Source organism: Perca fluviatilis, chromosome 2 (genome assembly GCF_010015445.1).
Source record: "Perca fluviatilis chromosome 2, GENO_Pfluv_1.0, whole genome shotgun sequence".
NCBI classification, from domain to species: Eukaryota; Metazoa; Chordata; class Actinopteri; order Perciformes; family Percidae; genus Perca; species Perca fluviatilis.
The window spans coordinates 450,012-476,044 of NC_053113.1; the positions used below are offsets into that span (position 1 = coordinate 450,012).

At 41.8% G+C, this 26,033-nt stretch overlaps 2 protein-coding genes across 7 annotated transcripts in view; both read right to left on the reverse strand.

The window, feature by feature from the left end:
• il15l (interleukin 15, like) overlaps window positions 1-11,333 on the reverse strand; it is a 52,172-nt gene extending 40,839 nt beyond the window's left edge. Inside the window, exon 1 of the mRNA XM_039822752.1 lies at window positions 11,106-11,333. The gene's annotated coding sequence lies outside the window, so the exon portion shown is untranslated. The remainder of the gene's footprint in view (window positions 1-11,105) is intronic.
• A 12,208-nt stretch (window positions 11,334-23,541) lies between these two features.
• plekhg2 (pleckstrin homology domain containing, family G (with RhoGef domain) member 2) overlaps window positions 23,542-26,033 on the reverse strand; it is a 240,143-nt gene continuing 237,651 nt past the window's right edge. For 5 of the 6 annotated variants that reach the window (XM_039822818.1, XM_039822788.1, XM_039822807.1 and 2 more), the window contains one exon: window positions 23,542-24,582. In XM_039822818.1, coding sequence (XP_039678752.1) covers window positions 23,577-24,582 — 1,006 coding nt within the window. In that variant the 3' untranslated portion in view covers window positions 23,542-23,576. The remainder of the gene's footprint in view (window positions 24,583-26,033) is intronic. The other variant, XM_039822798.1, reaches the window with a different exon arrangement.

Below are 26,033 nucleotides of genomic sequence, written 5' to 3' on the forward strand. Positions count from 1 at the left end.
AGCAAACTTTACAACGAATTCTGCTGTTTGTTAGCTTGGCCCTAGATCTTAATTGTAGAAAATGCACCCTCTATAATGTAGGCTACAACATTTCATTTTAATGCAGTAGGGCAATTCACGTTTCATCCTTTAAAAACTGGACAGAACAGCAGACTTAGGACAAAAGGGGGCGCTGTTGTTCAGTAAAAGCTTGCGGTCTTCTTTTCAGTGGAAACAAACACTTGACGAAACTTTAGTCCAAATTTAGTTTGCTTGCGCTACATTCAAAAAGACTGCAAGCTTTCAGTCTGTTACAGCTCCTACTGTTGCCCTTACATTTACACATTTAACTTGACCTTGTACTGTGAAAGCATATCGATGGAGCAAAGTCATGACGCTGACAGCTAGTTCTAAGCCATCAGCTGTGCAGCTGTGGGTGTTTCTTTACAGCTGGGCAAACGCTAGCTAGCACTGCCAAAACTAGAGCTGATGTTAGCTAGCAGGCTAGCCATTATGTTTTGCTAAATTACTCAAAGACAACCAAATCAAACATTTTATACATTACCTGTGAGAAAATGTCTTCCACAAACACCGTTTCCCCGTTAGGGACCGTTCGGTATTTATGACCACGGGAGGAAAATAGGGGAGGGTCATGTGTTTTTATTCTTTGTTGATGGGAGGGTTATCCAATTTCTTTTAGTATACAGAGGAGGGTCTCCCAACTTTTGTATTCATGAGAAGAGCAAAATTTCAAAGTGGCTTATTTGGTGCATATTTATCCATGTAGCTCCATGTAGCTCTCTCAGTCTCGGCCCCTATTGCTAGCAGATGGGTCCCTCCCTATTTAGTCAGCCAGACCTGTAGCTTAGAGACTGAATAAATTCCGCTTGCACATATAAACACAAATTGCTTTGCTAGCTCAATCGTGTCGTAACTGTTGTCTGCTGAAAAAATAATTGTATTCATTAGCATGATTGCCATACTGTTTAGTTAAAAAACATCCAAAACACTGTACGAAAACATAGCTGACCAGACGCAAGCTTTTATTTTGAAAAGCCGAAACTCCTGCCGCTGGTAGCACCAAGCCGGCAGCCGGGAAGTATATCCTTTCGGTCCCGGTGATTATTTGTGAAATTGTGCAAACGACAGCCTTTTCAAGGGATTTGAGAAGGAAGGAGTGGTAGCCTGAAAGCTCCCAAATTGACACTCGTCTGAGAAATGGAGTTTTGGATAATGTTCAGCTTTGGCACTTTAACCTATATGCTAAAATAAACAATGACTGAGGAAGCCTAGTGACGAGTCCATAGCAACCAGTGTTGAATTACCCAGTGTGCTTTGCTGAATGGTCTCAATGTTTTATTGTTTTATTTCATGTGAATACTAGTTTACTACAGGAGTAACTTAGTATTTGAAGTAACGCAGGAAGTGTGCATTTAGTTTCCATGCTTATTGTGTTTCCACAACAACGTTAGTGAGCAAATCTACTGAAATGGCCCCCACACCATAACAATGTTAGTGAGTAAATCTACTGAAATGGCCCCCACACCATAACAATGTTAGTGAGTAAATCTACTGAAATGGCCCCCACACCATAACAATGTTAGTGAGTAAATCTACTGAAATGGCCCCCACACCATAACGATGTTAGTGAGTAAATCTACTGAAATGGCCCCACACCATAATGACGTTAGTGAGTAAATCTACTGAAATGGCCCCCACACCATAACAATGTTAGTGAGTAAATCTACTGAAATGGCCCCCACACCATAACAATTTTAGTGAGTAAATCTACTGAAATGGCCCCCACACCATAACAGAGGAGTGTGATGCGTCCGATCAGAATGCAGCCGTTTAGCCATCTATATCATGGCTGTAAAAAAACAATGGGACAGGCGCTGGTGAAAATTACTAACGACCTTTTAACTGCTGCAGACAAAGGACTTGTCTCCATTCTTGTTTTACTAGATCTTAGTGCTGCATTTGACACTATTGACCATTCAATCCTGTTACAGAGATTGGAACACTTAGTTGGCATTAAAGGAGTTGCTCTAAGCTGGTTTAAGTCCTATTTCTCTGATCGATCTCAATTTGTTAATGGTAATGATAAATCCTCCAAGTACGCTAAAGTTAGCCATGGCGTTCCTCAAGGCTCAGTGCTTGGACCAATTCTATTCTCCTTATATATGCTTCCTCTAGGCAATATTATTAGGAAACACTCAATTAACTTTCACTGTTATGCGGATGACACCCAATTATACTTGTCAATCAAACCAGACGAAACTAGTCAGCTTGCTAAATTTCAAGCGTGCATTAAAGATATAAAATCCTGGATGACCTATAATTTTCTGATGTTAAACCCTAACAAAACTGAAGTTATTGTACTGGGATCTAAACACCTCAGAACCTCATTATCTAAAGACATAGCTACTCTGGATGGTATTGCCCTGGCCTCCAGCACTACTGTCAGAAATTTAGGAGTTATTTTTGATCAGGATATATCCTTTAATGCCAATCTAAAACAAACCTCAAGAACGGCCTTTTTTCATCTTCGTAACATTGCCAAAATTAGGAATATCCTGTCTCAAAACGACGCTGAAAAACTAGTCCATGCATTTGTTACGTCCAGGCTGGACTATTGTAATTCCCTACTGTCAGGTTGCTCAAATAAGTCCCTTAAGACTCTCCAGCTGATCCAGAATGCTGCAGCGTGTGTTCTCACAAGAATTAAGAGAAGAGATCATATTTCACCTGTATTAGCTTCTCTGCACTGGCTTCCTGTTGAATCCAGGATTGAGTTTAAAATCCTTCTCTTGACCTACAAAGCTCTAAATGGTCTAGCACCATCATATCTAGAAGAGCTCCTAATACCCTATTGTCCCACTAGAGCACTGCGCTCCCAGAATGCGGAGTTACTGGTGGTACCTAGAGTCTCTAAAAGTAGAATGGGAGCTAGAGCCTTCAGTTATCAGGCTCCTCTCCTATGGAACCAGCTCCCGATCTGGGTTCGGGGGGCAGAAACTGTAATCGCTTTCAAGAATGAACTTAAACCTCTTCTATTTGATAAAGCTTATAGTTAGGGAGTGAGGAGTTGCAGTGCTCACCTAACTGGCCCACCTGCTTCTCTTCAAAATTGTTAGATTAATAATACATAATAAAGTAGAGGGAGGCAGGCCAGCCAAGCCCGATCCGGCAGGGGGAGAGTTCTAAGCCCGAAAAAGCTACCTCTCCTTATGACCTGTCTCTCTTAGTTACGCTGTTATAGTTCTAGACTGCCGGGGGACTTCCTTCCTTTGACACACTGAGCTGCTCTCTCCTCTCCCTTTCTATTTCTATTACTATTACTATTTGTGTGTATCCCGTCCCAGAAATGCTTGTTACTAATCCTAGCTTCTGGGGAGTTTACTCCCCGGAGTCCTTATGTTTTTTCCCCCAGCGTATTTCCTTGGAGAACGTTGGCACCAAGATCCTGGTTCCAGCTGTCGCCGTGGTCCTGCTGCACTCCCTGCTGAGCTCAGCGGTGCCCTGCAATGTCATGCTGCTTCCGGCGGAACCCTGCAGCTTCCCGCTACATCCATCCATGCTCTGCTGGGCCACGCTACATCCTGTAACGCCCTGCAGCGCCCTGATATGACATGAACTACTACAACTACCATTGAAGTCACTGTTCCATTATTAACGTGACTACTATTGCCACTGTTCATCACACCCCCAACCAGCTCGTCAGACACTGCCTACCAAGAGCCTGGGTCTGTCCGAGGTTTCTTCCCAAGAGGGAGTTTTTCCTCGCCACTGTCGCACTGCTTGCTCTTGAGGGACTTATTGTAATTGTTGGGGCTTTGTAAATTATAGAGTGTGGTCTAGACCTACTCTATCTGTAAAGTGTCTCGAGATAACCTATGTTATGATTTGATACTATAAATAAAATTGAATTGAATTGAATTGAATCTGTACAGCTTTGCCAAGCGCAAATCAGTACTATAAATTGTTGGGGAGGGTCATCCTTTTTCTCCCAATCGTGTTGGAGGGTCATCAAAAATTATTGCTGATGAAGGGAGGGTCAGGTCTATTTTGACTAAAGGTCCCAAAACTCCTCTGGTGGCCCCTTAAATAAATAATGAACAGTCCCTTAGAAGTAGCTACTCCGCCACCAGGCAGTCTCTTCTCTGGAGCACTACTTTTGATGATGTCCACTCGCTTTAACCTCCTCACCCACAGGTTCCACTGGATAAATATACTTTTTTCTGAAGAAAATCGATAAAACCCTACATCTTGTGCTGTGTATCTGGCGGTGCAACCCCAAACACAACACGTTTTTGTCATCATTTCAACTTTGATCAACAACAATGTTTTTAACAATGTAACTGTTTATGGTAGCCGGCTGGATCTCTTCAGTTAATCAGTAGAAGCCGCTCGCGTTCTGCCACCCGGACGTATTTCACAGCAGACATTTTGACTTGTTATAGTAGGAAAAGCACAGCTGAAATTGATAACCTTAACGATGGCTCAGTTCAATCAAGTGTCCCAGTTCCCATTAATGGTTTTGAATACACCTGTGCTTTTCCTACTATGACATGTCAACATGTCTGCCGTGAAAAAGGTCTATTGTTTACAAACATTCTGAAATGCCGTATTCATGAGCTCGCCCAGTTGGGCTGGGTAAAGGATTCTGACAGCCAGTCTCTTATTGGCTAGCTGTTAGCCAATCAGATTCAAACAGCTTAGCTTGTTGAATATTAATGAGAACTGGCAGAAATCGAGCTGAGTCTTCCTGCAGGCTTTGTACACCACGCTAGAATGGCTTGAATCAAGGTAACCAAGGTTACAGAGTCCACGGTAGAACTATAGACATTACCACAAAGTGATGAAATACGTGTGGCAGGGCACCTTTAAACAAAAGACTTACAACGTAAGGTGTCCTGAGGAAGGCAGGCAGGCAGGCAGGCAGGCAGGCACAAACGAAAATAAACCAAAAGACATGACAGGGGAAAAACAACCAGGAAGGAGCAACGCAGTGAAAACCAGGAAGGGAAGACAATGAAGAGATAAAGACAGCACAGAGACTAAATATAAAGATAACCAGGGTGAAACAAGGGGGCTCAGGAACAGGTGAAAAACATCAGGGTGGGGCAGACAATCAGAAAGGTGGGGAAACACAATGCTGTAAGTAAAACAAGACATAACAGGGGAGAGAGAGAGAGAGAGAGAGAGAGAGAGAGAGAGAGAGAGAGAGAGACAGAGAGAGAGACAGAGAGAGAGTGAGAGAGAGAGAGAGACAGAGAGAGAGACAGAGAGAGAGAGAGAGAGAGAGAGAGAGAACTACAAAATAAAACAGGAAAAACTACAACAGAAACTCACAGTCGTGACAGAACCATGAGCCTTGTAGCTCACAGCGTAGAGCGGCTGTTACCGATGATATATGTTTTTACCCTAGGGAGATCGAAACCACATCGACACGGTCTTGCAATCATTATATTTTATTAAATTTCTTTTTTGCATGTTGTTGTGATGTAGTAAGCTCACTTATACCATCAAACAAATTCGCCGCAGTAGATGTGGGAAGGTATTTTAAAATTGGCAGTAATATGTTTGTAATTGTGTGACGAATCTGGCGAAAGGCAGGCAACAACTGCTGCTTACGGAACCAAGACGGCACTGCATGTCTCACTTTATGCAACCCTAGTCTATATCCACAACGTTCCACTTCTGGGATTGCTCCTGTGCCGCAGGAAATTTTGCCGGATGCATGTCTTTTCGGGCGGATGTCCGTCCCCTTCCTCTCTCTCTGTGTTAGCGTTCTAACCTCTGGTGGATTTGTGAGGACAGTGTACAATAATAGTGGAATATTCTCTTTCATCAGCCATTTAAACAGCTTAGTCGGAAAATTGTCTTTTTCAGAATAAGGGCAAAAACTGGAATATTATGTGCATATAAACGTAGTCAGAGTACAGTGTACTAAAGCTACAGAACAGCCTCACATAATCAGCGTTTTCCCTAGGCTTGTGCAAGACTTAGGTACACGTTTTTTTAAAAGGAGTTTTAAACGGATATTGCCTCAAGAAAATATACAAATTTTCAATTAAACAAATGTGCAATTTCCCATCATCTTGGACCATTATTGTTACCATATCTCTGTTTAAAATGTTGGAAAAGATAAAGCAGATAATAATTCAATAACACTTTAAAAAGTCCACTGGGACAACTACAATCATTAGGTCTGAGAAAATTAATTTAGTACGTAAGTCTTGTTCTAGTCTGGATCAACGGAAGTACATTTCCACGATAAACCCTGGACATGTCTCTCCAACCTGTTCTCACTCTGAACTCTGAACGCTACGAAAAAAGCGCCCTTCAGCTTGTTTGTAGAACGTACCGGGGAGAGCAGCAGCTACACGGGGTTTAGCGTAAGGTGACCAGATTTGTGAGACAAAATCCGGGGACATTTTCAGTGTAAATACCCTCCAAAACATGTAATGTTTTTATCTTTGTAAAACTTAAAACGGGGATACTGCCCCAGGGGCGTCACTAGACCTAGAGCTGAACTGGGGCACAAGCCCCCCTAGGGCATGCTTCCCTGTAAGAAAATGTTGTCTATTTTAACATTTAAATGCATCAGTCTGGTGCACTTTGAAAAGAAATTCTCAGGTTAGACTTGATTATTCTTATCTATGGATGGAAATATTTGTGATTATGAACTATTTTGCACTAATTTTAACCATGCACACACAGGTGGAATAGTTTTTCTTCATATTTTTGCATTAATGTCACTAGGAAGCATACCAATATAAATATATTCATATTTGTAAGTGGGATATATATATATATATATATATATATATATATATATATATATATATATATATATATATATATATATATAAATAACTTGGATTGTCTGGAATCTGGCAATATAATAACCATTATGGTGGGATACACTGGCTAAGCAATTTACAAAAATGTCTGTGCTGAAATAAATAGTTTAAATGAGAATACATTATAAGTTTGGCCCAAAGTTGGAGACCATGTAGAAATTTGAAAGCCGGGTTATCTGGGAACCGCTTGTTGTACCGATGCATGTGTTGAGTGAAGAGTGTGTGAGATATTTCACAGAGAGAGTAATGGGTGTACAGAGATCTATGCAGAATGCAAATATGATAACAATTCATGTAAGTCCAATGTTAATTTTCTCGCAAACCATTTGTCACAGCAGCTGGCGCTAATATCGTTGGAAAGCTGAGATTCTGGTTGAGGTGGTTGTGCCAGACTCACACCTTTGGCTGAGTCTCTATCTGTCAGAGGGAGAGCAGGAGTGCGGTTGTGAAGAAGTTGGTAAATTCATGGCGCAGATTAACACTTTTGCATGCACTAAATCCGTGTCACATTCCCATCAGGGGCTGAGCCCCCTTAAAGGTCTGATCCTAGAATCGCCCCTGCTGCTACTTCATACTTGTACTCCACTACACCTCAGAGGGAAATGTTGTAATGTTTACTGCACTACATTTATGTGACAGCTTTTGCTTTATTGCTTCACAGCTCATTGAGTATCGGATACAATTAAAACTACTGAGGAAATATTTTCGTCATTAAACGAGATCGCTGCAGTCGGCAACAGGGAAACAAGCTACAATGTAAGTTAATAGGACGTCAACTGTCCAGCTTGTATTGACATTAAAAAAGTGCTGGTTTTGCCGCTGACAGACTCAGATTAATATTCCAAGTGTCTGACAACGTTATGGAAAGTAACATCCTTTTTTTTAAAACATAAAAACAGCCGCAAAATTGCGTCCACTTAACCCATATATGTTTGATCAATGTTTTCTTTCTTTCATTCCAATTTCGGGTCTGTCAGTCACAGTGAAAACCGGGGACATTTCCGGGGACAGCTCCAGCCGAGGACAGGTCACCGGGAAACCGGGGACGTCTGGTCATCCTAGTTTAGCGTGTAGTATTTAAGGACGAAATTCCGCGTAAAGAGGTTGGTTGGGGTGGCGGGGGGGGGGGGGGTCAAACACAGGACTTTCACCCAGGAGACCGGGGTTTGTATCCCTCCCTCCTGGTGTCACAGAAACGTAAGCCCACCCACGACCTTTTCCTTAACATACCTGCCTCAAAAGGGACGCCAATAGTCAGCGCCGGCCCGAGCATTTTGGGGGCCCTAAGCAGAATTTGATTTGGGGGCCCCCCCTTCCACCACGCGGAGTCACCTGTGCTTGACGATTATTGACACAAATGTCTATAATGCTATAATGTTACATCATAAATGAATACAGTGAGGTTATGTATTAATACAGTGATGGTTTATGAACTACTGTCCCCCCGGGGCACAGATGCATAAGGACCCTCCCCCCTACTCTATTTGTGCAAAAGTGGATGCAAATGTCGAGGGGAGGTTCAAATTCAAATTCAAAATTTTGAATTTGGTAGATGTGATTTCCTGTATTCTGGTGCATTTTGGGGATGGTCAGCTGGAGAAGGGCAATACCTAAATTTGTTCAGATTCATAGCCTTTTGCTTTTTGATTTATTAAGGTAGTGACTTCACGCAACTACTTGGGCTTCAGGGCCAAACAACACTGACATACTCTGTGTTAGTAGGAAGTAGGGCTGGGCGATATGGCCTCAAAAAAAGAATCTGATTCATGATTTAAATCGATCCCCCCTCCCCACTTAAAATTAATCTGCAGATGACAAATGACAAGATCTCACACACACACACACACACACACACACGGGGCATGTATACCATTATGATTATTCATGCCAATTTTATGTAAATATTGGTTTGAGTGTTTTCCCTACCATTGTATTGGGGGGGCGCCCTCTGTGAAAGAGTGACAAATGATATTATGCTATATATTGAACAAATTATATAATAATGTTATATATTCAACAACAACTAAACGGATGCGTGAGATAAAGCTGTTTTCACACATACAGGTAATTCACTTCTCGTTCCTCAGTAAAAGTTCAATTCATTTTAACTTTAGTCGCGCAACCTTGCCACTATGTCCCCTGTTGCTGAGTAACTTACATTAACATGCCATGGTCTCATGAGTGTAGCATACCTGTAGCAAGCTCCTTCGTAAGTAACTAGCGGTAAAAACAAACGTCGAAGTGGAGCTCCGTGCTACAGAGCGGCGATTGCTAGTTGTTTAAGCCGCTACAGACCTCCGTCACAGCTCGGTTGTATCAGCGGCTTTTAGCTAGTAGATGTGTTGAGCCGCATCAGAGTTCCTCAAGGAGGCGGTAGTTCAGTAATCCGAAAATAGGTGACATTGAGCCGGGTACAGAGCACAATGAGCTGCCGGGCATTTTGGCGGATATTACGGTTAAGTAAGTAAGTATGAAACGAGTAGTTAAGAAAATAACTAATGTTAGCCGCTGTCGCTGCCATGTTGCTGCCATGTCGCTGCCATGTCGCTGCCATATCGCTGCCATGTCGCTGCCATATCGCTGCCATGTCGCTGCCATTAGCTGCCGTTATTAAGCTGCCGTAATGGCTGCCGTGTTGCTGCCGTAGCCGCTGCCATGTAACTGCATACAGCTGCCGTAGCTCCATATCGCTGTATTCGGCTGCCATGTAATGGCTGCCATATCGCTGCCGTAGCCATATCGCCGCTATGCCGCTGCCGTAATGGCTGCCATGTCGCTGCCATATCGCTGCCATGTCGCTGCCATGTCGCTGCCATGTCGCTGCCATATCGCTGCCATGTTGCTGCCATGTCGCTGCCATATCGCTGCCATGTCGCTGCCATATCGCTGCCATGTCGCTGCCATGTCGCTGCCATATCGCTGCCATGTTGCTGCCATGTCGCTGCCATATCGCTGCCATATCGCTGCCATGTCGCTGCCATATCGCTGCCATGTTGCTGCCATGTCGCTGCCATATCGCTGCCATATCGCTGCCATGTCGCTGCCATATCGCTGCCATGTTGCTGCCGTGTCGCTGCCATGTTGTTTGTGTATCACTATGGCAAACACGTGGGGGGAGGGCTGGGCCCATTCCGAACTACGGGAGCCCAGATGGGGCCGTCGGCGAATGTTAAGAGGGAAAAACAACACTCGGTTGGCGGCCCCCTAGTGGCCAGGGGGCCCCAAGCAGCCGCTTAGTTCGCTTATGCCTCGGGCCGGCTCTGCCAATAGTCCCGGGCCAAGCGCGTTTAGCTAAAGCACGTTATATGAGCCTAAAGGAGACTTTTAGCGCCAATAACAACGACAAAGGCACCTGACCAAGTGTCTGTATTTTACGAGATGGGAGTGATAATCTGTTGGTTTCCCTCACCTTCCGCTCTCCATTGGCCGTTCTTAAAATCCCTTTCGCTTTGGGAGACAACATCAAACGTAAAGCTAGCTTAGCTAGCTTAAGTAATGCTTAAATGTTTTGAGTAATGTTTAATCTATGTTTTTAAATGTGGACCCCAGGAAGAGTTGCTGTGCTTAAGGGCATACATAATAAACTTAAAGCTAGCGAGCTACACACTGAAAATGTCACGTTTAGAAGAACATTTGGACGGTGCAACAAGTCAGACCTGCTCGGTTCTTTCAGGGAATGATTGTAAAGATTTACTAAGAATATGTTTAGGGTGTCTCCTCTCTAACTGGGAGGTTTTGGGACCGATTGGTGGGATTGCTGTGGACGAGTCCACATGGAGATACACTGGTAAGAGCCAATGAGTTGCAACCATGTATCAGCTCATTTAAATAGCTCACGTTACTGTGTTGTGTCAACAGTTAACTTCTGATAATATTGTATGTGACGTTTGCCCTAAAAATTACAATATTTGTACAATATAGTATATTATAAAGTAGCATGGAAATAATCAAGTTAAGTACAATTATTGCAAAATTGAGTAACTGCTTTTTACTTCTCCCGATGTGTTATCTTCCCCAATCCTACTTTTTTTCATATTAAGCCTTTTGTTTAGGTTTAGTTTATAGCAGGACAATGTGCAGTTACATTAAAAAGATGGCTGCACCAGATTTAGCATTATGCTACTTTCCATCTGTAGTCCTCCTTTGTGATTGTAAATCTGTGGGTTGTGTGCATCTGTGAAACAGCTCAGAGCTGAAAAGCAGCAGCAGTTCCCATCAAAACCTAAGAAATAAAGACAAGTTAAGCTCTTACTGTACCTTGAGAAAAGTTCCAGCGACGACGACATACGCAGAATTAATTGCTGGTCAGTGGAAGAAATCAAAGCCGGGACAAAAATGTCATAGTCTTCAGGTAGAGTGCAGAGCAAAACTGAAACTAAGTCGCATGTGATTAGATCAAATACCTGATCAAACCCACAAATACCTGCAGAAACGTCAAAGCCACAGTGAAGTTTTCAGTGCACCGTAGTTCACTGTGTTGCAGCTCTTTAGGCACTGACTGCAGGAACGTATATATAACTTTCTCTTATCTATACAAGAGGCAGAAAGTTGTGCAAACCAAAGTGTGATTTGTGGCTGTGTGACTCAGTATGTAACCACTACATTTGACAGCGGTTTATGGCCTGTATGTAGCCCGGAGGGCAGGGTGTGGAGTCACCGGTGTAGGTGATTGCAAGATAAAAAACAAATAGAAAAACAAAAACGTGCATGCATTGGTGGAATGTAACTCAGTACATTTACTCAAGTACTGTGCTTACGTACAAGTTTGAGGTACTTGTAATTTACTTGTAGTCTTTTCTTTTCATGCCACTTTCTACTTCTACTCCGCTACATTTCAGAGAGAAATATTGGACTTTTTACTCCACTACATTCATCTGTTACAGCTTTAGTTACTAGTTACTTTAGTTACTCCGCTACATTCATCTGTTACAGCTTTAGTTACTAGTTACTTTAGTTACTCCACTACAGTCATCTGTTACAGCTTTAGTTACTAGTTACTTTAGTTACTCCACTACATTCATCTGTTACAACTTTAGTTACTAGTTACTTTAGTTACTCCACTACATTCATCTGTTACAGCTTTAGTTACTAGTTACTTTAGTTGCTCCACTACTAGTTACTTTAGTTACTCCACTACATTCATCTGTTACAGCTTTCGTTACTAGTTACTTTAATTACTCCACTACATTCATCTGTTACAGCTTTAGTTACTAGTTACTTTAATTACTCCGCTACATTCATCTGTTCCAGCTTTAGTTACTAGTTACTTTAGTTACTCCGCTACATTCATCTGTTACAGCTTTAGTTACTAGTTACTTTAGTTACTCCGCTACATTCATCTGTTACAGCTTTCGTTACTAGTTACTTTAATTACTCCGCTACATTCATCTGTTACAGCTTTAGTTACTAGTTACTTTAGTTACTCCGCTACATTCATCTGTTACAGCTTTAGTTACTAGTTACTTTAATTACTCCGCTACATTCATCTGTTACAGCTTTAGTTACTAGTTACTTTAGTTACTCCGCTACATTCATCTGTTACAGCTTTAGTTACTAGTTACTTTAGTTACTCCGCTACATTCATCTGTTCCAGCTTTAGTTACTAGTTACTTTAGTTACTCCGCTACATTCATCTGTTCCAGCTTTAGTTACTAGTTACTTTGGTTAATCCGCTACATTCATCTGTTCCAGCTTTAGTTACTAGTTACTTTAGTTACTCCGCTACATTCATCTGTTCCAGCTTTAGTTACTAGTTACTTTAGTTACTCGGCTACATTCATCTGTTCAGCTTTGGTTACTAGTTACTTTAGTTACTCCGCTACATTCATCTGTTCAGCTTTAGTTACTAGACTTTAGCTTACTCGCTACATTCATCTGTTCCAGCTTTAGTTACTAGTTACTTTAGTTACTCCGCTACATTCATCTGTTCCAGCTTTAGTTACTAGTTACTTTAGTTACTCCACTACATTCATCTGTTCCAGCTTTGGTTACTAGTTACTTTAGTTACTCCGCTACATTCATCTGTTCCAGCTTTAGTTACTAGTTACTTTAGTTACTCCGCTACATTCATCTGTTACAGCTTTAGTTACTAGTTACTTGAGTTACTCGCTACATTCATCTGTTACAGCTTTGGTTACTAGTTACTTTAGTTACTCCGCTACATTCATCTGTTACCAGCTTTGTTACTAGTTACTTTAGTTACTCCGCTACATTCATTTGTTACAGCTTTGGTTACTAGTTACTTTAGTTACTCCGCTACATTCATCTGTTACAGCTTTAGTTACTAGTTACTTTAGTTACTCCGCTACATTCATCTGTTACAGCTTTGGTTACTAGTTACTTTAGTTACTCCGCTACATTCATCTGTTACAGCTTTGGTTACTAGTTACTTTAGTTACTCCGCTACATTCATCTGTTACAGCTTTAGTTACTAGTTACTTTAGTTACTCCGCTACATTCATCTGTTACAGCTTTAGTTACTAGTTTCTTGGTTACTCCGCTACATTCATCGGTTACAGCTTTAGTTACTAGTTACTTTAGTTACTCCGCTACATTCATCTGTTCCAGCTTTAGTTACTAGTTACTTTAGTTACTCCGCTACATTCATCTGTTACAGCTTTAGTTTTAGTTTACTCCCTACAGTCATCTTACAGCTTTGTTACTAGTTACTTTAGTTACTCCACTACATTCATCTGTTACAGCTTTAGTTACTAGTTACTTTAGTTACTCCGCTACATTCATCTGTTCCAGCTTTAGTTACTAGTTACTTTAGTTACTCCACTACATTCATCTGTTCCAGCTTTAGTTACTAGTTACTTTAGTTACTCCACTACATTCATCTGTTCCAGCTTTGGTTACTAGTTACTTTAGTTACTCCGCTACATTCATCTGTTCCAGCTTTAGTTTACTAGTTACTTTAGTTACTCCGCTACATTCATCTGTTCCAGCTTTGGTTACTAGTTACTTTAGTTACTCCGCTACATTCATCTGTTCCAGCTTTGGTTACTAGTTACTTTAGTTACTCCGCTACATTCATCTGTTCCAGCTTTCGTTACTAGTTACTTTAGTTACTCCACTTACATTCATCTGTTCCAGCTTTAGTTACTAGTTACTTTAGTTACTCCGCTACATTCATCTGTTCCAGCTTTGGTTACTAGTTACTTTAGTTACTCCGCTACATTCATCTGTTACAGCTTTAGTTACTAGTTACTTTAGTTACTCAGCTACATTCATCTGTTCCAGCTTTAGTTACTGGTTACTTTAGTTACTCCGCTACATTCATCTGTTCCAGCTTTAGTTACTAGTTACTTTAGTTACTCCGCTACATTCATCTGTTCCAGCTTTGGTTACTAGTTACTTTAGTTACTCGCTACATTCATCTGTTCCAGCTTTAGTTACTAGTTACTTTAGTTACTCCGCTACATTCATCTGTTACAGCTTTAGTTACTAGTTACTTTAGTTACTCCCTACATTCATCTGTTACGCTGGTTACTAGTTACTTTAGTTACTCGCTCACATTCATCTGTTCAGCTTTAGTTACTAGTTACTTTAGTTACTCCGCTACATTCATCTGTTCCAGCTTTAGTTACTAGTTACTTTAGTTACTCCGCTACATTCATCTGTTCCAGCTTTAGTTACTAGTTACTTTAGTTACTCCCTACATTCATCTGTTCCAGCTTTGGTTACTAGTTACTTTAGTTACTCCACTACATTCATCTGTTCCAGCTTTAGTTACTAGTTACTTTAGTTACTCCACTACATTCATCTGTTCCAGCTTTGGTTACTAGTTACTTTAGTTACTCCGCTACATTCATCTGTTCAGCTTTGGTTACTAGTTACTTTAGTTACTCCGCTACATTCATCTGTTCCAGCTTTAGTTACTAGTTACTTTAGTTACTCCGCTACATTCATCTGTTCCAGCTTTAGTTACTAGTTACTTTAGTTACTCCGCTACATTCATCTGTTCCAGCTTGGTTACTAGTTACTTTAGTATCCGCTACATTCATCTGTTACAGCTTTAGTTACTAGTTACTTTAGTTACTCCACTACATTCATCTGTTACAGCTTTAGTTACTAGTTACTTTAGTTAGTCCGCCACATTCATCTGTTACAGCTTTAGTTACTAGTTACTTTAGTTACTCCGCTACATTCATCTGTTCCAGCTTTGATTACTAGTTACTTTAGTTACTCCGCTACATTCATCTGTTCCAGCTTTAGTTACTAGTTACTTTAGTTACTCCGCTACATTCATCTGTTCCAGCTTTAGTTACTAGTTACTTTAGTTACTCCGCTACATTCATCTGTTCCAGCTTTAGTTACTAGTTACTTTAGTTACTCCGCTACATTCATCTGTTCCAGCTTTAGTTACTAGTTACTTTAGTTACTCCGCTACATTCATCTGTTCCAGCTTTAGTTACTAGTTACTTTAGTTACTCCGCTACATTCATCTGTTCCAGCTTTAGTTACTAGTTACTTTAGTTACTCCACTACATTCATCTGTTACAGCTTTAGTTACTAGTTACTTTAGTTAGTCCGCTACATTCATCTGTTACAGCTTTAGTTACTAGTTACTTTAGTTACTCCGCTACATTCATCTGTTCCAGCTTTAGTTACTAGTTACTTTAGTTACTCCGCTACATTCATCTGTTCCAGCTTTAGTTACTAGTTACTTTAGTTACTCCGCTACATTCATCTGTTACAGCTTTGGTTAGTACTAGTTACTTTAGTTACTCCACTACATTCATCTGTTACAGCTTTAGTTACTAGTTACTTTAGTTACTCCGCTACATTCATCTGTTCCAGCTTTAGTTACTAGTTACTTTAGTTACTCCGCTACATTCATCTGTTCCAGCTTTAGTTACTAGTTACTTTAGTTACTCCGCTACATTCATCTGTTACAGCTTTAGTTACTAGTTACTTTAGTTACTCCGCTACATTCATCTGTTACAGCTTTCGTTACACAACTGGTTGGAGAGAAAGGAAGGAGACAGAAAGACCGCGGAGACAAAGAAAAACAGAGACAGGAATATATAGGTATATGTATGTGAATTAATTTAGCCAGTGTCCTACATCCGTTGTCCTATGGGTTGCTAGTGCTAGACAAAAATTAGCAATGCCACGAAACGTGTTGTTTTGCTAATTGGCAATTTGCTATTAGTCATGAAAACTTTTTTTGAAATGCACAAATCCTTACCAAAACATGCTTCCGCAGATGAGATGTGGAGTTATTGAATGCTGCCAGTTCAGTCACCTTTGGCAGGCACATCTGGCATTGCATGATGATACTATTGGCCCCTCTTGAATTTGGGCAGCAGAATTTGATGTGTCAGCTAGCATTTTATACTGAAACAGTCTCTGAACCGTCAATGTTTTATTGTAACGTAAACTAGCTGACGATATAACGGCCTACAAGTCCAGCTGAGATGATTAGACCATTAAAACACACAACTGTTTAGAGCGAAAGGAAAGAGACAGAAAGACAGCAGACAAAGAACCGCAGAGACAAAGAAAAAAAGAGACAGAAAGAGCCAGGAATATATAAGTATATGTACTTCTACTGAGGTAATTGATCTGAATACTTCTTCCCCCGCTGCGTGCATGCAGTTAAAGGTCCCATGACATGGTGCTCTTTGGATGCTTTTATATAGACCTTAGTGGTCCCCTAATACTGTATCTGAAGTCTCTTTTATATAGACCTTAGTGGTCCCCTAATACTGTATCTGAAGTCTCTTTTATATAGACCTTAGTGGTCCCCTAATACTGTATCTGAAGTCTCTTTTATATAGACCTTAGTGGTCCCCTAATACTGTATCTGAAGTCTCTTTTATATAGACCTTAGTGGTCCCCTAATACTGTATCTGAAGTCTCTTTATATATGAACCTTAGTGGCCCCTAATACTGTATCTGAAGTCTCTTTTATATAGACCTTGGTTGGGGGTTAAAACTGTATCTTAAAGTCTCTTTATATAGACCTTAGTGGTCCCCTAATACTGTATCTGAAGTCTCTTTATATAGACCTTAGTGGTCCCCTAATACTGTATCTGAAGTCTCTTTTATATAGACCTTAGTGGTCCCCTAATACTGTATCTGAAGTTCTTTTATATAGACCTTAGTGGTCCCCTAATACTGTATCTGGAATTTCTTTTATATAGACCTTAGTGGTCCCCTAAAACTGTATCTGAAATTTCTTTTATATAGACCTTAGTGGTCCCCTAATACTGTATCTGAAGTCTCTTTTATATAGACCTTAGTGGTCCCCTAATACTGTATCTGAAGTCTCTTTTTATATAGACCTTAGTGGCCCCCTAATACTGTATCTGAAGTCTCTTTATATAGGCCTTAGTGGTCCCTAATACTGTATCTGAAGTCTCTTTTATATAGACCTTAGTGGCCCCCTAATACTGTATCTGAAGTCTCTTTATATAGGCCTTAGTGGTCCCCTAATACTGTATCTGAAATATCTTTTATAGACAGTGGTCCCCTAATACTGTATCTGAAGTCTCTTTATATAGGCCTAAGTGGTCCCCTAATACTGTATCTGAAGTCTCTTTTATATAGACCTTAGTGGTCCCCTAATACTGTATCTGAAGTCTCTTTTATATAGACCTATCCGTAATACTGTATCTGAAGTCTCTTTTATATAGACCTTAGTGGCCCCTAATACTGTATCTGATCTCTCTTTATATAGACCTTAGTGGTCCGCTAATACTGTATCTGAAGTCTCTTTTATATAGACCTTAGTGGTCCCCTAATACTGTATCTGAAGTCTCTTTTATATAGACCTTAGTGGTCCCCTAATACTGTATCTGAAGTCTCTTTCCTAAAAATTCAGCCTTGGTGCAGAATTACAGCCACTAGAGCCAGTCCCACTGGGGACCATAGGAAGGCTTGGGGAATGCATGTTAATGTTAAAAAATCTCATAAAGTTAAATGTTCATGCCATGGGACCTTTAACAAAAGACAGTTTACAGAAAGCAATCAAATTAATATATTACATAATATATTATACCCTCTAACTTTATTCTTGTCACAGCTCTGTCAGCTGCAGTTAGGCAGTTGAGTAAATAAAAAGCAGACTCTGTTTTGATTTTGCACCACATACATTTATTATCCGTACATCTCACTGACTCTATGACGGCTACTGAATGAAGATGTAATATTTCCCTTTTTACCAGTTCCCCAAAAACATTATGTTCTCTCCAGTTTGTCACCAGCGCCCTGCAGAAACCACACACTGTCTTCTTTCTTTCTTTCTTTATATTCGGCCCCCATGTTTTTTGACATTTTACAGCCTTTCTTTAGATTTTTGAAGAGCTTTGTATGTAAGTGTTTGATCTTCTATGCTAATATAGAGGTCCAAGCCAGACCTATCTTCAAAAGCCGGATGTATTATAAGACCAACCAGGTCTGACTGCGTTATTATGGGACCCACGCAACGTCTAGGCAAGACCCCGCCCTTCAATAGCATTCACACGCTACCATTGGCCAGGCGTCCATGCTTACGCAAGGTAACGGAACCTGATTTGTTCAGAGCCTATCCCCTGAACAGTCGGCTATCCTAACCCTAATTACTCAAGGTCAATGCCTAAGGCCTCCTGCACACTGCCTGCGTGGTGTGAGCGTGGCGTTTCTGTTGCGTGTCAGTTGCGTGGCGGCTGCGTGGCGTTTTCTATGTCTTTGCACACCAGAAACGTGTCTGACGCGGAGCTACTGCTGCTGCTGCTAGCCTTGTCTGTACACATGTATGTTTCCCATAAACATAAATATATTCTGATCTGATTACAGCAAAGACAACGTCGGCAGTATTGACGGCAAAATAGGCTCCAGAATATTTCGTTCCGTATAGACAGGTGCAATATTAGAAAATCCATAATTATGTATTATTATTTTAAAGGACATTTATATATCTGCATTTATGTCAAAACCTCGAGACTTTCAAACATCAAAATGTAATTTATTAAATGTATTTGTGTCAAAATGACATTCTATATTTTGCCTGGAAACGCTTCCAACACACTTGCGTCTCGCATGAAAAATAGGCGTCGGTCCTATTTCTAGCATGCACGCGCCTGAGACGTGCGTGTCACGCAGGCAGTGTGTAAGCTCTAACCTATTAACATGGGAGCTGAAAAAAAAAACGGACACGCTACGCAGCGGACGCGCTCAAGCAGCTGACACGCTCACGCCACGCAGCCAGTGTGCAGGGGGCCTAAGCCCGACCAATCGGGCTGCTTCGTCGGGGCGGGACTTGCCTAGATTTGCATGGGATCCATAATAACGCCGTCAGACTCCGTCTACTGACTGCTGCTCTGCACCTGTGACCGATATCGCGAGACCATTTTTACCAAGAAGTCTCGTCACATTTCTCGTGGGACGAGATCTCGTCACACCTCTACTAATCACAGGTCGATTCATGACAAACAGCGGCAATCCCAGTCTTTGTTAGCCACAGGCTGTTACTGCTGATAGCTATGGTTAGCTAAATTAGCATAGTCGTAGATCTATAGCCTCTTTCAAGTTCAAATGTGACGTTACCCTATAAATCCAGTCTTGTGCCGTCTGACAAGCAAAAACTCCAATGTGTATGTCTGCTCGCGCAAGGAAAAGTTCAAGGCAATTCAACTGTTGCAGCAGGTGTGTGTGTGATAAGCACAAACTCGTCAATTTTACGGGATTGTGCCGGACTGCCTGCCTGACAATTTGCTCGCTGTCTGAAAAGACCTTAAGAAGAGACCTCTCGACGGTCTGGGACAGAGCTGCTTTCTGTCCCCAGAGTCTGAACTAAATACAGAGAAGCAGCATTCAGTTTACAGTACAGGCCAAAAGTTTGGACACACCTTCTCATTCAATGGGTTTCTTTATTTTCATGACTATTTACATTGTAGATTCTCACTGAAGGCATCAAAACTATGAATGAACACATATGGAATTATGTACTTAACAAAAAAGTGTGAAATAACTGAAAACATGTCTTATATTTTAGATTCTTCAAAGTAGCCGCCCTTTGCTTTTTTGATAACTCTGCAAACCCTTGGTGTTCTCTCAATGAGCTTCATGAGGTAGTCACCTGAAATGGTTTTACCTTCACAGGTGTGCTTTGTCAGGGTTCATTAGTGGAAGTTTTTTCCCTTATTAATAAAAAGCAAAGGGGTGGCTACTTTGAGGAATCTAAAATATAATATATGTTTTCAGTTATTTCACACTTTTTTGTTAAGTACATAATTCCATATGTGTTCATTCATAGTTTTGATGCCTTCAGTGAGAATCTACAATGTAAATAGTCATGAAAATAAAAAGGAAATGCATTGAATAAGAAGGTGTGTCCAAACTTTTGGCCTGTACTGTATATGCTCCACATATCTCAAACAAACTCCCAGAAAACTGCAGGTCTGCTGCAACTCTCAGTTCTTTTAAATCAAAGGTGAAGACGATTATTTTTGATACTGCCTTTCTTTAAGTAATTGTTCAATTATTACACTACACTGTAAGTTTTAGTCCTGTTTTTCATACCTGTCATATCTATTTTAGCTGTTTTTATATTCTCTTTAACACATTTTTTAACTGCTCTTTTATGTTTTATGTAAAGCACTTGCTGAAATGTGCTTTATACAAATAAAGCTGCCTTGCCTTGCCTAATTGGCAAACATAAATTGAACACTGTAAGCCTTTTGCATTAATCATCAACTGTTATCCATACGTCGCCTGTGTGTTGATTTAAAGCAAAACCTTTCATCCTATTCTGTATTTTCCAATGACATGCTTTTACAACTTTTGAAAACCAATTGGAGTTCTCTGAAGGGCACTGACAACGAAAGAGAGGGTAAAGTCAATGAACCAACTACGTACATCAATATGGGAACAGACACAGCATTCAAAACACACGGATATTGGCCTGGTCTGAAGTTAAAGGAGAATTTACCAGACGCGTCATTTTCAGATACACACATGCACAAACGCTCACACACACACACTTTGAAGCATGCACCCAAAAGCTGAGAACACTGTGCAAAATACCGACATTACTTTAAGGATAATAAGTGCCAAAGAGAATAAGACTAACCTCATAAATAAACAATAAAATAAAAAGAATTATAAAATGGTTAAAAAGATAGATTATTAATAACCACAGTTATCACCAAACTTAAACACTGGCCTCAGATAGCCTGACATGTTTGTTCAACAGAATATAAAAGAAAAAACAGCAAACAAACATACCAAAATAATAATAATACAATAAGTAAATATGATTGCATACAGCACTGGTCGGACACTTGACTTTCAACGCGTCTGTGTTTGCAGTATTAGCAAAAAACATAATGTACTCCAGCTCAATAAATGCTAAGATAAAAGTTACTAATTTAAGCGTGTATTACAAAAGTTTGTCAAATTAATTGTTCCTCAAAAACGTCAGCGGATCCACAGAAAGAGTCCAGAGACGTTCAGAAAGTGAACTGAGCACTGAACAGACTTCAGATCAGATGTGTTATCAGAGTCTTAGACTGGCGCATTCACGAATTTATCACATCCATTGGTGGGTGATTTATTTACATTGATCGCAACGTATTTCTTTACTTTTTTCAATATTAGGATCTTTAAAGCAATTCCATTGGCATTCAATTCAAAGTCATTAGCCCAGATCTAAAAATACAAGCCATGTGCAGGTTTAATGTCCATTCTTGAAAGGTCATCTGTTCAATGCAAGGATACAAAGCTTTTCCAAAAGTTCCCAAGATTCAATGTTTAGTCTGCATTACATACGACCCAAATGCATCCCATCACGCTGTGTGGAATCAGTGTCGAAAAGGGTTGACAACATTCATTACGTCCCTCAGATGTGGACTTTTTCCCCCAAGTTGAAATCCCCCATGCTTTGTCATTTGATAAAGGTAATTTTCAACATGGAGGACTTGTGGAGTTACAGGGGTTTAGGGCTCACGACAAGCCAGCGAACAGCTCTGGACGCCTGGGCCAACTGAAACCAGCAGTTACACAACAACTTCTGATGCATCCTTTGTGTCTCTGAGGTAAATTCCCAAGTGCACATCTTTTCTGATGTCTTGTTCTTTCCATTACCTTTACTTTTGGCCCTTCTTGTCTTGTACGGCCATGAAAGAAAGACTTCTCTCTTTCATAGCCTGTTACAGCTCTGAGGAAGAGGGGAAGGAAGGTGTGAAAGTCCATTGATGCTTACTCTCCTCGTCATCTGCCCCTGTCCCGGTCCTCTGGCTTCGGCTCCACCCTGCAGGGTTTGGGTCAGGCTAACTTGGGCGGTGCTGAAGGAGGTTATTCGGCCACTTCCAGCAATTTGGAGGTTAACCGTGGTGGCATAACTGGTCTTCTGGTTCCCCTGTTTGGTAGGAGATGAATGGGCGAATGGTAGTGGTGATGAGCTCAAGGGCAAGGGGGAAGAGATTGAAGGTAGAGGAGGTGTTGTGGATTGGAAGTTGTGGTGTTGGTAGCATGCAGGTGGAGGGGATGTCATGCCTGAGGAAGAGAGAACCATGCATGAGGAAGAGAGGTTTTGTACACAGGAGGGCCGGGCAACGTAGGCGCAGATCAGCTGGCTACGACAGTTACCCTCTTCTAGCTCTGGGTCTCCCCATTCTGTTTGTCTGTCCGATGGAACAGGAGAGGAGAGGAGGGTGTGGGAGAGTGAGGAGAGAGGAACAGGAGGGGAGGCGATGATGGTGGAAGCGTCACTTGAATCAAGGCTATCAGTTCCATTATATTTGTTTGAAAGCTCTCGTACGTCTGGCCAGGGGACGCTGGTGAAATGCTGCCCACCAAGGGTGACCTTCCCTGGGGTAAGCCGGCCAGGTGACAGTGGGGATTGAAGCCCAGCTCGAGGGCTAAGGCAGGATGGTGAGCTGCCATATGAGGACCACCCACTCCTTGGACTGGTTGGACAGGACTCCTGCTGGTCAAAGGACCCTCGGCCACTACCACTGAAACCAAGGGACCTGCGGCTGGTGTCTGCCCAAGAGCGGCGCAGTCCACTAGGGTTGCTCCGGGTTGGGCTAGGGGATCTGTCTGCCATGTTGGAGGAGAAAGACCTACGGAGGGTTTGGGAGGTTGCAGGAGGACAGGTTGCAGAAGGGGAAGATGCTCTGGAACTACGCAAAGAAGAAATGGAAGTGGGGAAAGAGGCATTCTCCAGTGTTGGTGAGCCTAATGAGGAAGAAAAGGAAAGAGAGGAAGAGGCGGAAGCATATCGAGGGTTTCTGGGTTGAGGTGCTGCAACATTATTTGTCCAAGCATTCACTGACACGCCAATAGGAGGCGGGGAGAGGATCCGAGGGCTTAGACATGACGAAGACAGCCCAAATGCTGAACTTGCTGAAGAGGTCCTTGGTAGCTCCAAAGTGAGCCCGAGTGGATTATGGGAACTGGCACCTCCTACCCGTGTACTCCGGGGGTGGGGAGGTTTGTTCGCCATCGGGGAGGAGTAATTATGTTGAGGAGGTGGGGAGCAGAGTCGAGTGAATGAGGCAAGGGTTGGAGAGGGAGATGGGGACTGAACTCGTGAGCTGGGTTCGGATGCAGAAAAAGGGCGAGCTACACGATTGTGTGACCCCGACCAGAGAGGATCAGGAGTTTGTTGCATTGTTGGGGTGTTAGTGCTACCATTAGCTAGCAGCGCCTTCTGCGGACTTCCGGACGAAACCCCATTACTCACGGCACGGTATAGGCTACAGCTGTTGGTATTACTCACATTGCTATTCACTGCGTTTATGCCACCGCTGTTTTGTTGTTGTTGTTGTTGTTGTTTGCATTCTGTGACGAGTCCGTTTTAGAGTGAAGGAATGAGGGACGAGGGGAAGGAGAAGAAGGCTGATGATTGGTCAGAGTCATAGACGGGGAGGGGGAGCGTTGGGAAAGAGAGGGAGGAGGTGACTGCATGGGAGACGGAGAAGGGCAAGAGGACCAGAGAGAGGATGGAGGACCCCTTGGATGTTGGTACCCATCTTTAGCGCACCCCAGCTGGGCATACGCAGGCGTGCTCGAGCCCTGCTGACTCGGAGGGAGTTTAGGTGAAGGGGAGCGCCGTTGTAGATGGGAAGAGGGTAAGGAAGATGTGGACGAAGGGCTTTGGTTTGCTGTGTTTATGGGTGGGGCTTGTTGCAGAGCATTGTTCTTTCTCGCCATACTCTGACTGATGGACTGGCTAATACAGGAGGCAGCTAAGGATCTGGTGAATGCAGAGGAAGAAGCAATGGGGGAGGTGCAGGGGGGAGATCGGAGAGAAGAGGAAGATGGTGTAGGGGAGGAAGGAGGACCTGCTCGTATGGATGAAGACCTCCCAGAGGAAGAGGACGACGGAGTGAAAGGAGAGGAGGGAGTAGAAGGGGAGGCAGGGCGAGCTCGCAGCGAGGAACCCCTGCCAGAAGAGGGAGTAGGAGAGAAACAGGGAAGAGTCCCGGAGACGGTGTTTAGGGATGCATCTTCAGCAGATATAGGGGTCGGTGAAGATGCTGAAATAACCCTGAATGGTGAGGAGCAGGGAGGTGTGGAAGAGAAAGCTCCAACAGGGGAGGGAGAGCGGTGCCTGAGGCTGGGTCTAAAGGCTGAGGTCTGATCTGTGTTCTGGCCAGGGGTGGCAATGGCCTGGTGAGGTCTCTCCACTAGGTTGGATGCCTCCAAGGAGGGTCTGGAAGATGGGCGGCTGCCTGATGGGCGGCTGGAAAATGACAGGCTGGTTGGGGATTGTGAGTCCTGCTGCCCTGGTTCCCTGTAACTGACAGAGAAGCACAGATTAAGAACCAACCTGCCAATGTCTGAACTATGCATACAGCTGATGCAATAGCTGGCGAAATGGCTTATTGATAACCAGATGTAATAATAATAATAATAATAATAATAATAATAATAATAATATAATAATAAACTTTTTATATTTTGCACCTTTCATACAGAGAGTGTAGCTCAAAGTGCTTTACAACAAAGTGGAGAGAGACCACAAAACAAACATTAAGGAAATAAAATCAATCAATTAATCACATGACCAACAAACAACAGAGGCTGCAAAACAAATCTGGTAAACTATGACAATAAAGCAAAGAAGTGACAATTAGTTAAAAGAAGTGCAATTTTTAATTGTCGTTTAAAAGTTTATTATAAATTAATGTGCACATTAGACTTCTGGCTTTCGCTGCCTGCCTGCAGTTTGTCTGTTAGTTTTTTACATGCTGTCTTTATCTCATATGTTTTGTTTGTTACTAATTGTTATGCATTGTACTGAATATTGATCTGTATATTGGAAAGACAAAAAAGTCCAGGGTGCTCAGGAAGTTCAATCAGATGTTCGAAGGTCGGGAAAAGTGTAGAAAAAAAAGGGAAAATCCAAGGCACTGTGGGAGAAGCAACCCACGCATAGCGGCACAGACAGCCTTCTTCAGGGTGTGTTGATTGATCTGTATATATTGCTTTTATGCGCTATGTGAGTGACTGTAGTAACTTTGTAGTAATTTTGTTATTTTAAAACTGTCCAGGGACAAGGGATGAATATTAGCCTGTTGAGCTATCTCTGGCTCATTTACAGCTACTTTGTTGTTGATTAAGGAGCACTGGCCCTGTCAAATAAACCAAATATATGACATTAAATATTTAGACTAGTTTACTTTGAGTGACGGGATGTATTTTCAAGGACAAAACGACAAGGACTGAAAAACTTTAAACAACTGCAGCTTAATAACAAAAAAATCTTATTTGAAATTGCACATTGAAGTTGAGGGAAATTTTTTTTATGTATTTATTCTGATGCAGTGATTATCTTTTAAAATATTACCTGAATGATACTTAAAGTTTCAAGTGTAGTTTCCACCCCAGTTTAGATTTAGAGTGGATGACTAAGAAACAATCTAGGTTTGTTCCCGTAAAACTAGAGAGTATAAAAAAACCTTTTCCCTTAGGTAACCAGCATGATTGACTAGGAAAACAAGATGCAATCAAGTCTCATGCTGGGAAGAAGCTGAGAATTATGTGGGAGTTTGATGGTTGAAGAAAGAGGCATTTGCATTTGATAAATTTGTTACGCCAATGCCAAAGTAAGTAAGTTTGTCCACCATGGATCAGTTATGTTGAAGACGTGGGAAAGTATACAGTATATCCTAGAGATGATAAGATATCCACAACAGAGAAAGACCGGAAATAAAAGACAATGCTGCAAAAATTAGATTTCTGCTTGGG